At 44.3% G+C, this 13,106-nt stretch overlaps 1 protein-coding gene across 1 annotated transcript in view; it reads left to right on the forward strand.

The window, feature by feature from the left end:
- The first annotated feature begins 4,441 nt into the window (after positions 1-4,441).
- The window catches only part of LOC118284112 (sodium/potassium/calcium exchanger 3-like), a 57,380-nt gene continuing 48,715 nt past the window's right edge, over positions 4,442-13,106 (forward strand). The window contains exon 1 of the mRNA XM_035606763.2: positions 4,442-4,832. Within this exon, the coding sequence (XP_035462656.1) occupies positions 4,655-4,832 (178 nt within the window). The 5' untranslated portion in view covers positions 4,442-4,654. The remainder of the gene's footprint in view (positions 4,833-13,106) is intronic.

A 13,106-nucleotide genomic window follows, 5' to 3' on the forward strand; every position in this document is an offset into this window, starting at 1 on the left:
TATGTATCAACTCCTCATACTGTGTTAATATTGATTCCCCTCCCACCACACGTATTACCATGTCTCTGTACTTCACGCACACACAGACACACACACACACACACACACACACACACACACACACACACACCTGTGCCTGGACATATCAAAGGCGGCCGGACAGACCCTCCTTTTTGGACGGGAGAGGGGACGAGGGTCATCCAGACACATTGGCCTGACATCGAATAAAACCTCATTCATTCAAACAAACACTCTCGCCCCTCCTGCTTTGAAAAAAATGACATCTACATCCCCCGCGTCCTGTCGTCCAGGTGTCTCTTCCAGGTGGAAAATGAAATCTCAAACTCAAAACTTACTCACAGTCACATTAGTCTACACGTTCCATTGTTTTTTTTCTCTCCCCCTCTCTCTTCTCCTCCCACCGTTGCCCCCACTTCATCACACCCTCCTCTTCCATCCCATCTTCCCCCTGCTCCTCGGGAGCGACTTTGCGACGGATCTCTTCCCAAACATGGAGAAAGGAGCGGCATGCGGTCGACTGTTTTACAGGAGGAGCCCAGAGAGCGGACAGAGAAACCCTCAGGGAAGCTGTGACTGGAGAAACACATTACACCTCATGTGTGCACAGCCACACAGCGACTGGATGACAAGCACATGGACACGTGTGACACCCTCCCCTCATCAATCAGACTTCATTTGTATGGCACTCTTCATACAAACAAGGTAAAGTGAAAATGCTTTACACAATAAAAGCAATGAAAACAATAACCGCCCAACCCCCCATCCCCATCCACACACAGAGCAATACAATATTAACAGGAACGGAAGAAATGGTCGTCGTAAATCTCATACATTTATAATGAGGCAAACGAAGAAAGATGAAAAGTTTAACGTTGAAATAATAAAGTACTAAAAGAGATGTGGAAAAGGATAAAGATGAAAATAAAGATGTGAAAGTAAATCGCTGTACGAGATGTGAAAAATTATAATAGAGTAAAAAAGCTGAAAGAGATGAGAAAAGGATAGAGACAAAATAAGGATAAAAAAATGATTAAATGCTGGAAAAGGAGTAATTAAAGCCAGAGACGATTATAGAAAGTGCTGTATTAAATTCAGAGAGACTAGATAAGTAGAGCATGAATAAATATATCAAATAAAACTGTAAGATAAATCTGTAAGATTGTCTAAGTCTCGTGTCTGATGATTTACTGCAGTGGTCAAATATGAAGGTAGAGTAGTCACATTGTTTCTGTCAACTTGTTTTAAGGGTCAGTTCACCCAAATGACACACAGACACACACACACACACACACACACACACACACACACACGCGCACACACACTGTCATGTTTGAAAACAGACCAAAACCCGACGGCGTCTCAGTCAGTGAGGGGCGGGACAGTCGTCCGAATGGATTTCAAACACTCCTAATCAATCTTCCGTGAGAGAACATCTTTTTTTTGTGTGTGTGTGTTCCAGCCAAAATCCCTGATGATCAAACGGGGAGCGACGAGCTGCTTCAATGGTCCAACGCGGAGAGGAATAAACATGGAATCCTGGTTTTACACGACAATGCCCCCCAACGAACAACACATCAAAGACAGGTGAGACATCACACGACAGACGCGGTGTGTGTGTGTGTGTGTGTGTGTGTGGAGTGTGTGTGTGTGTGTGTGTGTGTGTGTGTGGAGTGTGTGTGTATTCCAAGAGAGGAGGCAACGGAGAGTGACTGGAAAAAAATCCTGACTCCGCATGGTGTCACCTGTGAAATGTAAAGGTGGAAACGCACTTTGACAGCTGCACCGTTACATCACTTTACAGAAAAACAGCTTCAGACATTTCACAAAATCTACAGCCCAGACAACTTAAGCGTTTATCCCAGACCCCTGACTTTTGCCCTTTGGAAAACGCCAACATTTCAGATTATTTAAAGAGCAAGTTAAAAAAGCTGTGAGTTGGCAGCTTTGCCCCACGGCCGCTGACGGATAACTTAGAACATCGTGGACGTGAGTGGTTGGAAATCACGATGTAAGAAAAAAATCTCTGAGCAGTGACTTCTCAGGAGCCTCCGCTGTGCTGCAATCGAAGGTTTGACCTTCATTCGCCATGTATGGTTGTGTGTGTGTGTGTGTGCGTGTGCGTGCGTGTGTGTGTGTGTGTGTGTGTGTTGAGGGCGGGACATGAGCCCTGATCAACCTGTGATTCATAACTGGAACACTGGCTGCAGCGGTGCATGTTTTTATAAATCAAACTTTTGTGCACATGTACAATTTAAGTATTGATCAGACTGTTAAATATGCAATGAGGCACCTGGTCCTTTATGTTTTACATCAGACATACAGTGTGTCTATTACGCCCTAGCAACACGACAGGTACGTTGCTAGGGCGTAATAGGACAAGAGCGGCTGGAAAAGATTTTAACAGGAAGGGTCGGGGGGTCAAAATCCCTTCGCCGCTGCCTCCTAATCCAAGCACACTGTCATTGTCTCGATGTCACGGCTGTCGGACCCCGTTGCTCAGGATGAGGATTACACGCAAACCGCCATCATGACGGAAGCGCGTGCATGTGTGCACATAAAGAGGCTGTGGGTGTAATCTGGGCGCTCGCATTCACTAATGCCACACTGCTTTCATCGCTCACATGGCATTATGGGTCCCGGGTTTGAGACCCTTCGACGATGACATCACCCTTGGCGGGAGGAAGAGAAGGTGAACGAGGAGGCGGCGGAGAGAGAGAGAGAGCGTTTTTCCGTGGGGGAGACATTGAAGGCTCAGCGTAGTCGACGTGATGCTGGTGCCGGTCGCAGCTGCCTCCTCTGGAGTGAAAGCGTCCGTGTGACCCGTGACCACGTGACCACGTGTGGGTTCAGACAGGTCGTGACCTTTGACCCAATCAGTTCATTGTGAGTGTGTGTGCGTTTTTTTTTTCTTTTTTTCCCAAGGGTGAAAGATCAATCTCGTTCTTTTTAATGACATTGGCGCTGGAGTTTTTTTGTTTTACTCATGGTGGCAATTTATCATTTCCCATGAGTCTCATTTTTCTGAAACACAACTTCAGTGTTTTCTTTTCTTTTCAATTTTTTTCAGTTCAGCTGATTGTCATTATTACTCTGCTGCATGATGCATTTGTGAAACCTCAGGAGAATACGTGCAATTCCATATTAAACAGCACTGTAGGGGCCTCATTTATAGCCATTATTCATTTCACATTATCGCTATCATTATTAATGTTGAGATGTGTTAGAAAATTTTAAAAAACAACACAATAACAATCAGTGTCACTGTACCCCCAGCAGGAATATTTTTGAAATGTCATAGCTTTTTTTGTTTTGGCGAAAATGTGTCAAATATATTAAAAAAAACTGTTCAAATATGATTTCATGAAATAAAATGATATTTTATTTATTCTGTTTCATGCATTTCATTGTCTTGATCATTCCTACATTCCTACACACACACACGCACGCGCACGCGCACACGCACACGCACGCACACACCTGGACCACCACCAGCTCCCGACGCAACACCGAGTTCTTCGTGAACCTCGACGCTTCTGTCCCGGGTCGTTCAGCCGGGAGGGTGCGCCCTCTGAACTCCAGCCGTGGAGGAGCACCTATCACCGCCCTCGTCACACTGCATCAAGTGACCTAGAGTCAACCAATACCCGGAAATAGGTATTACAAAATTAAAAGGCATAAAATATTTACACGACATGTTTGGGATAATATATAAATATATAGAAAAACATAAAGTAATGCTTGATATATATATAATTATTAAACATATTTCATTTTAAGCATAATTTCTCTTTTTTATCGGTCAATTAGGTGTTTGCAGTACCTTGTTATTTTATTTTTTTGATCTAGTATGCACATAGAATGTATGACTATGCACAGTGGCAATATCCACTGGATATGGATAAAATCATAGCATAATATATTTAAAAACAAACAAACATTTGAAATGGGATTATGGAGCCAAATCATTGCTATATGTTTTGTTAATTCTAGAAAATTTTTGAAACTGAATGTTCAGGTTTTAATCTTGAACTTTTGAAAAATAAACAGTGTTTCCAAAATATAAATAAGTGTATGAAAAAAAAACTGAACTGAAAAAGTCGACCTGAAAGTGAATAAAAAAGATCTGAAACTGAAAAAAGTGAAATGTGAAAATTGTATTCGACACTGAAAAAAATTAGATCTGAATCTCAAAACATGAAATCTGCAACTGAAAAAAAACGAGTCCTCAAATATTATTAGCCAATAGCTGAACCAAATCTTCGAATTGACAGAACATATGAGATCATATCTCAAAGTCATTGTTTTAACTATAGCTACCCAAAAAAAAAGTTTAAAGAAAAAGTAGTCTTGTAGAGTTTTATTTTGAAATTGACGACCGGAAGTGTCTTCTCTTCTCTTCCTACCCTAGTGAACTTGACGAGCCCCCTCCGACGAGCCAGTCGTATCTCCACTCGTCGGCGAGTGAGTCGAGCGGCCGCACCGCCACATCCCGCCGCCTCCGACAGCTCGTCGCCTCGGCCCCTCGAACCTCCTCACCACCACCACCTCCACCTCCTCCACCTCCACCACCGGCAGCAGCAGCAGCAGCAGCGGGGGCTTCCGTCAGAACGCTCGCCCGCGAGAGAGCAGAGCCATGGCCCGCGTGGTGGTCGACGGGATGCCGGAGTCGGCCGGCGGAGGAGCGGTGTTCACCCGGCGGAGGAGCAAAGCGCGACGGAGGAAGCGAAAGGAGTTGTTCGCCGTCCAGATGTGCTTCGCGGCGACGCTGCTGGGGCTCGTCGCCGGGCTCCAGTGGGTGGCACAGCGGGCAGGTGAGGGGCGGTCTCGAACCATCTTCCTTGTTTTTTCTCTGTCTGAGTTTACACGTGTGAAGAAGAAGAAGATGATGAAGAAGAAGAAGAAGAGAAACGCTGTCATGTCATGGGTGTGGGATTTGTTTTAGTTTGTTGGTATTTTTGTTATATGTCAAATCCCTAAAAACAAGAAAATGAGCCTTTGCCGTGATGGATGGAGGAAGAATATGTTGGCAAAAACATCTGGAATGATAGAACAGGGAACATTGAATATTATAAAACAGAGTATAAGGTCAGTTCTGACTTTTATGAACAGCACACACACTTTCTCCAAGTGCACACACACACGCACGCACACACACACACACACACACACACACACACACACACACTGTGAAAAAGATGGAAACCATATGTAACAGTATGCATGTAGCCTACAGTACCGGGGCAGTGAACGCAGCACGGAGGGCAAAACACAACATGGATCCAAATGTGATGAGCAGATTATACACATTGGTCTGGAACTTCACCTAAAAAAAAATGCAGCTTCGGTGTCGTCAGCATCACATCTGCACTCATTCTAGACAACAACAACAACAACAACAACAACGACGACAACAACATGCCTCCCTGACTGTAGCAGCTCCACATCTGTAACTGATAATCCCCTGGACATGGGAGCATCCAGCGAGCGAGTCTGCTGCTCTGTGCTTTGTTGAACTATCCTCAACAGAAATCTTTAGTTTTAAATAGTGATATTGATCTTAATAATAATCAAAAGGTTTGTTTCAGAGCTGCGACAGTTCATCGATTAATCGATTAGTAATCGATTGCTAAATTACTCGGTTCACGTAGTTTTTATGAAATTAAAAAAGATAAAAAATCTCAGATTTCAGCTTCTTAAATGTGAACATTTTTCTGGTGTCTTTTCTCCTCTACGACGGTAAACTAAATATATTTGGTGTGTGCGAAAAAACAAAACATTGTCTATTTAGCGAAACATGATCTTAATTTTCCCACAATTTTATCGACCAAACAACAAAATCGATTAATCGAGAAAATAATCGTCGGATTAATCGATTATGAAGGTAATCGTGAGTTGCAGCCCTCTACTTTATTTATGTAGTAATTAAAAAAAGAAAAAGAAAAACAAGTTTACAAAGAGTTCCACAGAAAATACACAGTGCAAATAGAAAGTTAAAGAAGTCAGACGACGAATAGGAATGTTTAGGAAAGATTTTTTTTAAATGAGGACGCTGAGGTATAGCTGGTCTGATTCGAGGGCATCGCTCGAGGGCATCGCTCTGTAAATGATAAACACAAATCAAAGTGTCCACCTCCTGCTTATCACCAGCGACGTGTCTGTCTTCACTGGCTCGTGGAGGAGAACGGCTTCACGTCTCTGCCAGCTCTGAGCTCAGCCAATGTTTTGGTGTCTTTTGCCAAGTAGGCCCCTTGTTAACGCCGGTGAAGTCGGCAGCAGCAGCAGCAGCAGCAGCAGCAGCAGCAGCAGCCAGTTAATGTTGTTGTACATCACATCACCAACTCTCCTCTGTTGCCCCAGCGATGGACCCAGCACGTGAGCACCACAGCTGCTGCTGCAGCCGGACTTATAGCGGCTGTACTGACGACGATGATGTCTTCTCGCTCCTCCTTCCTGCTGATCGTCACCTCCAGTTTTTCATTTTGTGTGTGTGTGTGTGTGTGTGTGTGTGTGTGTGTGTGTGTGTGTGTGTGTGTGTGTGTGTGTGTGTGTGTGTGTGTGTTACCTGACACTCTCTGTCCGACTCTCTGACTTTTTCCTCCTGCTAGTGTGTCTGTGTTTTGGTGGGCCACAGGGAAGATGAGAATATGAATTGATCATGAGAAGACAGGGCCTACTGCTTAACTCCTTTCCCAAGGGAAAGTATTTGAAACATTTAGGAGCACATGACGTTTATTCTTTAGCAGCACAATGACTTAATAGAGGGATATAAAGTGACGTTTACAGCGAAAATGATTGTATTTATTTGAATACAAAAAGTACTTTAGGTTTTTCAATTGTTTCTGCTTCAAAGTGTAGTCATTCAATCATTATGTAATATGCTTTAAACCTCGCTCGCTCACTATTGGTCCCTGTCCAATATGACATCAATAGCAGTGGCACTCCTTGAACATGATGAGATGTTTCAATTTGGATTATCTTTTTTACATTTCTCTTTTTTCAGCTCTCTGTTTTAGATTAGAGCACTCATATCTGTCATTGTTATTTCAGAAAAAAACAGCCAAAATTAACTGATTGAGAGTTCATATATATATATATATTTTTTTAAAGTTAGAAGGTATCTATTTGAAAAAGAGGTATTGATAACAATTATTGATTAATGCAGTCCTGTATAAATGCAGTGATTTATAAAGATGATTTCATAAGTTTATGTAAGGGAATGTGTGCAGTAACGAGCTAGCAGGTGCAAAGAAATACTTTTACTTTGAATAAGTGCAAACTGGTGAAGAGTAGTCGTCTCCATTCTCACTTTATCCCTTTGTTTTCTCTCTTTCTTTATCACTTCATTTGATCCATTTTGTCCTTGTTTTTGTCAATGCTATTCGTGCTGCAGCTGTTATTTTATCATCAGTTAATGTGTTTTTTGGTAAAAGTTCATTCTCAACCTTTGAAATAGTTGTTTTCCCAAAAAAGCCGCCCCCACATAACTCAAGGTGTTCTTACTCAGCATCGTTTTTTTCTTCCCTGGAGCTTTCAGTGGTGTTCCTCAGTTGATGCAGTTTGAATGTAATGTCGTGACTAGATAATTACCTTCGCCAAGGAGGTTATGCAATAGGTTTTTATTTTTTTTTTCAGTTTGTCTGTCTGTTTGTTTGTTAGCAGGATTAATCAAAAAGTTAAAAGATGGATTTGCATGAAAATTTGAGGTCTTTAAGTCTCGGGCATGGTAACAGGTGATTAAAGTTTGCGGAGGGATTTGGCAGGATTATTTTTGAAGGATTCTTTATTGTGAGATAAGGGATTTGGGTGGAACCATCATGAAGGTGAGGGAATTGCTCAGCCTTCCCCTTCTTGTTAAATGCTTATTTTTCTATACTAGAATAAAAGTTGACAGTCACAACATGTCAAACATAATTGCAGAGCGCACGGTGCTTGTCCTCAAATTTCTTATTTTTATTCTAGGGCCCAAACATATTACCTTTTTTTGTTGCCTCTTTTGCTGGAAGAATCATTTTTGGGCGAATTTACTAATTAATTGTTTTAGATCTAGTTTAGTTCATTAATTGTCAGAGTAACCACGGTGACGTCTTCAGATCGCTTATTTTTGACCAACCAACGGTCCTGGTGCAGTCCAGGTTTCCTGTCTTGCTCAGGGACAATTGGATTGTAGACGTTAAAGAAACTACGCGCCGCGGCCGACCGGCCGCACGACCCGAGTCTTTTTTAATTGACAATCTGTTTCAGCGCCGAACTGTGCATCAGCAATCAGATCAAACCCTCCGCGTCGAACCGCCTCCTGACGGAGAACATGTTCGGAGTCCTGAGTCTTTTCACACAGACTTCCACATGGGAGAGCAGGACCTCCTCTCATGTCGGTGATAGTAGCCCTCGGGCCTCGCTGAGCTTTTGAAGGACTTGAACGCGCACACGCACACGCACACGCACACGCACACGCACACGTGTTAAGGTTCGTGCATGTCTTTGCCGTCCCTGGCGACCCTGTGCAACAACACGTGGATGTCCACACACACCGCTCCTCCTCCTCCTCCTCCTCCCCCCGTCTGTACTCATTTGCTCCGCCGTCCTTATAACTTCATCCCGTGCGTTGCGTCCACGTCTCACCTCCCCAGAACACGAGGTAAAAAGCAGCGCCCGGGAAAAAAGCGCCACAGGAGGGGCGGATTACCCATATGAGCGAACACATGTCGCCGCCGCTATTATCTGTAGGTTTTAAGATCATTGAGCTTTGTGCAACTCGAGTCCCCTCCATCGTCCATCTGTGACAAACCCTAAAAGACGCGTGCACCAGCCAGACAAATGGTCATGCTATGGAGAAGCCACTAATGGCTGCTCAGTATATCTGCTATACAGCATTAGTCTCCAGATGATCTCATTACATAACTTAAAGCTCTCATCAGTGGGTCCCCTTCTCTTTGCACACGAGCGCGCTGGAGCACAGACGGAGCACTTTACGCCGGCGACGCCACACGACTCGCAGGCTGAATTAGACAAAAAGGAAAAGAGACAAGAGTGGATGGGGGGAAAAGAGGAGGAGGAGGAGGAGGAGGAGGAGGAGGAGCAGCAGCGAGGAGGTGATCTGAAGAGGGGAAAAGTGGGAGCAAGCGAGGACAGTGATGAAAGGAGGAGGAGGAGGAGGAGTGAGGGGGGAAAAAAAGGGAAATGAGGAGAGGGAGATGGAATCGGGGAAGGCAGGTGGAAGAGGAGAGAGGATGATGAAGGGGGGGAGGGCTTGTCCCGGTTGAGGTGGATGAAGGGAGGATGGGAGGAAAGGTTGGGAATCAGAGAGTGGACAACAATGCAGACTCTGAGTCTTTTTTATTAAAAAGTCCACAGTAATAACTCATCTGTCTTTGAGGCGTGAAGTTTGTGTTTCATGTCGAGCGGCTTCTAATGAGTGCAGCAGCGCAGACAGCCTTCTTTTCTTTTCTTTTCTTGAATCAGCGGAATGAAGTACAATTTTTTGGTTGGGTCATATTTTTTGGGCAAATGACGTTATAGTGCTACGCGTATCTTCTCCCCCCCCCCCCCCCCCCCCCGAACTCTAAACATCTCCATCTCACATCTCACTGAAAAACTCTGGCGTCGCTCCTCCCGCAGCTCTCATGCCCCCGCCGTGACGGCAGACGCACCTCTGCACACAGGACCGTGTCTAATTCCGCTGCATCTGGGTCAGCCCGAGAGTGAGAACAGGGAGCAACAACTCCCCCGGTCGGAGGCAGACGCACAAAAACAGCCCCGCTCTCCTCCTCCTTTTTTTTCCTTTTTTTTTTGTTCCCTCTATCCATCCATTTTCTCTTCCTCCTCTGTCACACTCTCTCCCAATCATCCCCCTGCATGCAGCGGTCACTGTGCTCTCATCTCGTCCCCTCTCGTCCTCCATTTTGGCGGCACTCAGCTATCCCCCCCCCCCCCCCCCGTAGACTAGTTACCCTTCAGTCCTTCGTAGCGCCCGAGTCGCGCCACATTTTTCTTTCTTCCTCTTCTCTCTCTCTCTCTCTCTCTCTCTCTCCTGTATCATCAGTACACAGCTTTCAAAAGCCCGTTCACAGAATTTGCTCGAGCACTGCTCGCAGAGTTAGTTGACGCATTTCTTTGCTGTTTTTGTTTCACCGTCCCATCTCTGCACCGTCGCTTCTGAGTTCTAAATACGCGCCCGCCGGGGTGTGTTTGCCCGAGCACATCAAATTCAGCTCAACCTGACTGGAAGAAAATTCATGTTTAGACATATTTTTTCCCCCTCTGAATAGTGGATATCATTTTTTTAAGATGCTCCTTTGGGTTACAATGCCCGAGCTCTAGTACTGATGGTCATTGTCATTTTTCCACCACAGGAACTTAAATACAATTCAGGGTCTTGACACTTTTGTCAACGTCTCTGATGTCCCCTGTTTTTGAGGGTAAGATTATAAATCAGACCAGGCGTTCAATGCTATGTCCAAAAGTAGTTTGAATTTCCATGCGGACACATTTTCAGTTCATACCAAGGAATTATAGAGATTTGGTACTCTATGAGTCACACTAAAACTAAAACAGTTAAGTTGGGGGACTTAAAGCCAGCCTCGTTATTCATTTAATCCATGGTCAATATGAAAAATTTGATAACTGCAGCTTTTAAAAACTGATTCAGATGTAAATGTGTTCACGAGAGGAATAAACAGGGAAGCGTGTCAGGTACAAACAGATTAACCTCTCCCCTTTGCTGCCACTGACTTTGCTAAGCTTGAACTGACCATCTTGTGCACAATTTACTACATGATGCAAATCAGGGTCATATACACACACACACACACACACACACACACACACAGCCTTTTTAGAGAGTTAATGTTTGTCACTTCACAGGAATATGCGGCAACGTACTGCTGTGAAATAATGACAGTACAGTGGCTCCACGACAGTAAGGAAGAGTGTGTGTGTGTGTGTGTGTGTGTGTGTGTGTGTGTGTGTGTGTGTGTGTGTGTGTGTGTGTGTGTGTGTGTGTGTGTGTGTGTGTGTGTGTGTGTGTGTGTGTGTGTGTGTGTGTGTGTGTGTGTGTGTGTGTGATGAGTGAATGAAACAGGCAGAATGTGAGGTGTAAATGTCCCTGCTGCTGTTCATCAGGGACTATACACTGTATGGATTTTTCTCCTTCTCCGCCCCCCCCCCCCGTCTCATTTGCTTTTTATTCGTACCGCTTCATTTTTCCCCATCTCTCTCCTCCTTCTCTTTCTCTCTTTTGTCACGTCTGTTCCCCTCTTGATCCGACGGTCGTGTTGCACTTCATTACACGCGGCGCTTTTAGCAGGATCTGTGACAGCGAGCGCGGGTTTTGATGGATGGCTTTGTGTTACTGTAAGAAGCCGGGACCCCTAATGGGGCCCGTCGTCTCTCTGGGGTTTTTTCGACCGCCGGGTGGGAATCGTGTTGTCCTCTTCTCCGACTGAGTGATGGACAGGAGGTCACTCTTGTTTATTCAGTCCAGTTGTCCCAATACAAGGCGGCTGCTGCCTCGTGTAAATATATCTGGCCAATCTCACGAATGAACAGACGGCACAATGTGAACAGACCGAGAAGATCAGAAGCCTTATTTCACAAGCATATGTCTTTGTGTCTGTAGTTTCAGTTGGACACATTTGACCATGGGGTGTTGCTGTGGTCAGGTGCGATGTTGCCACATTGTTATCTTGAGGCAGCAGAATGAGATTAGCGCTTTTGACCAACGAAAAACCTGGTCGGGGGCAGTGGAAAAGCTTTTCATTGTTATCTCAAGGCCCATTATTAAGACGGTAATACGCAATGTGCAATGAGCTCAACGTGATGTCTTCGTAATTACTTCGATTACATTTCCTTGTCATTAAGGTTTAATAACGACATCTTAGGAATCATTGACAGATTTAAATATACATATAATACATATAATTATATATTGCCCGATGTATCGATTATCGATATGGACATCAGCCCCTAAAAATCCATATCGGTCGGGCTCTAGTTCGGACATTATTTGACAAGCAAATATGTTGAAATTGAGAACCTGTATCCAACAAATTTTTGGCTTTATTTGCACAATTTTTTATTATATATATATATATATATATATGAAATCAAACTTTGGGATGGATTTTCTGTCAGTGAACTAATTGATTAATAAGTTAATCATTTCAGCCTCACTGTCAACAGCTTTCCATGTTGGAATATATGGCCACATTTTTAAAGACAGACTGGACGCGACAGGTAAATAAAAGTCCCAGTTGCCCGCTGCACTGTTACATGCAGGTCCCCCTGATCGGACTGTGACTCGCGGAGGGACCGCCGGGTCCCGAGAGTCTGCGAATTGTGTCACTGTGGGTTGGATGGTGACATGTCAGCACTTTCCATTTTTTCCTGTTCTGCTTTAGCAATGAAAACCTTGAACAATGAGCTGCAGGTGTGAGTCACCCCAGAGCTTCTATCCTGCTTTTGTATGAACGCGTGGGTGACGGGTCCGCGCTTTCTGAACACCAGGTATTATGACTGCAGGCGGCCCCCTGAACACACACTCGGACAACACACACGTTCACTTGTAGCACTTCCAACAGGTTTTTCGGCTGATCTCTCTGACACAAGAGACCGCCCCCTGCGGTGATGTAACCCATCTTTACGTCTGTCCTACATTTGTGCTGCAGTGACTGATGTGGTAGGTCGGAATTGTCTGCTGCATGAAGACAGCAAATAGAAATGTTCTGAGGAAAACACAGCCCAGAGTGTTGTCTGGGGTTTGGGTAAGGATGGTGTGATCACCTGAGAAAGATACTAAAATTGCAGATCCAAGTAATAATGAATTGGTATGATTGAGCTCTTCACAGTTACACGTTGACATTTGATCCTTCAGTGTTTTTTAAGATGTTTAAAATGACATGTAGCTAGAGCTTATTCCCTTTGTTTAATTTCACCACGATGCTGAGAGGTTTCACTTCAAACCATTAAGGTTTGTTTTTTTAACGATATTCATTTCTCTAAACAACAGAGAGCACTGTCGGATGCGACATCGTTCGTAAGCACCACTTGTCGTTTTTAAGTCGTGGGGCTTTTTTCGATCATGAGCTGCT

This window comes from Scophthalmus maximus, chromosome 10 (assembly GCF_022379125.1).
Source record: "Scophthalmus maximus strain ysfricsl-2021 chromosome 10, ASM2237912v1, whole genome shotgun sequence".
In the NCBI taxonomy this organism is placed as follows: Eukaryota; Metazoa; Chordata; class Actinopteri; order Pleuronectiformes; family Scophthalmidae; genus Scophthalmus; species Scophthalmus maximus.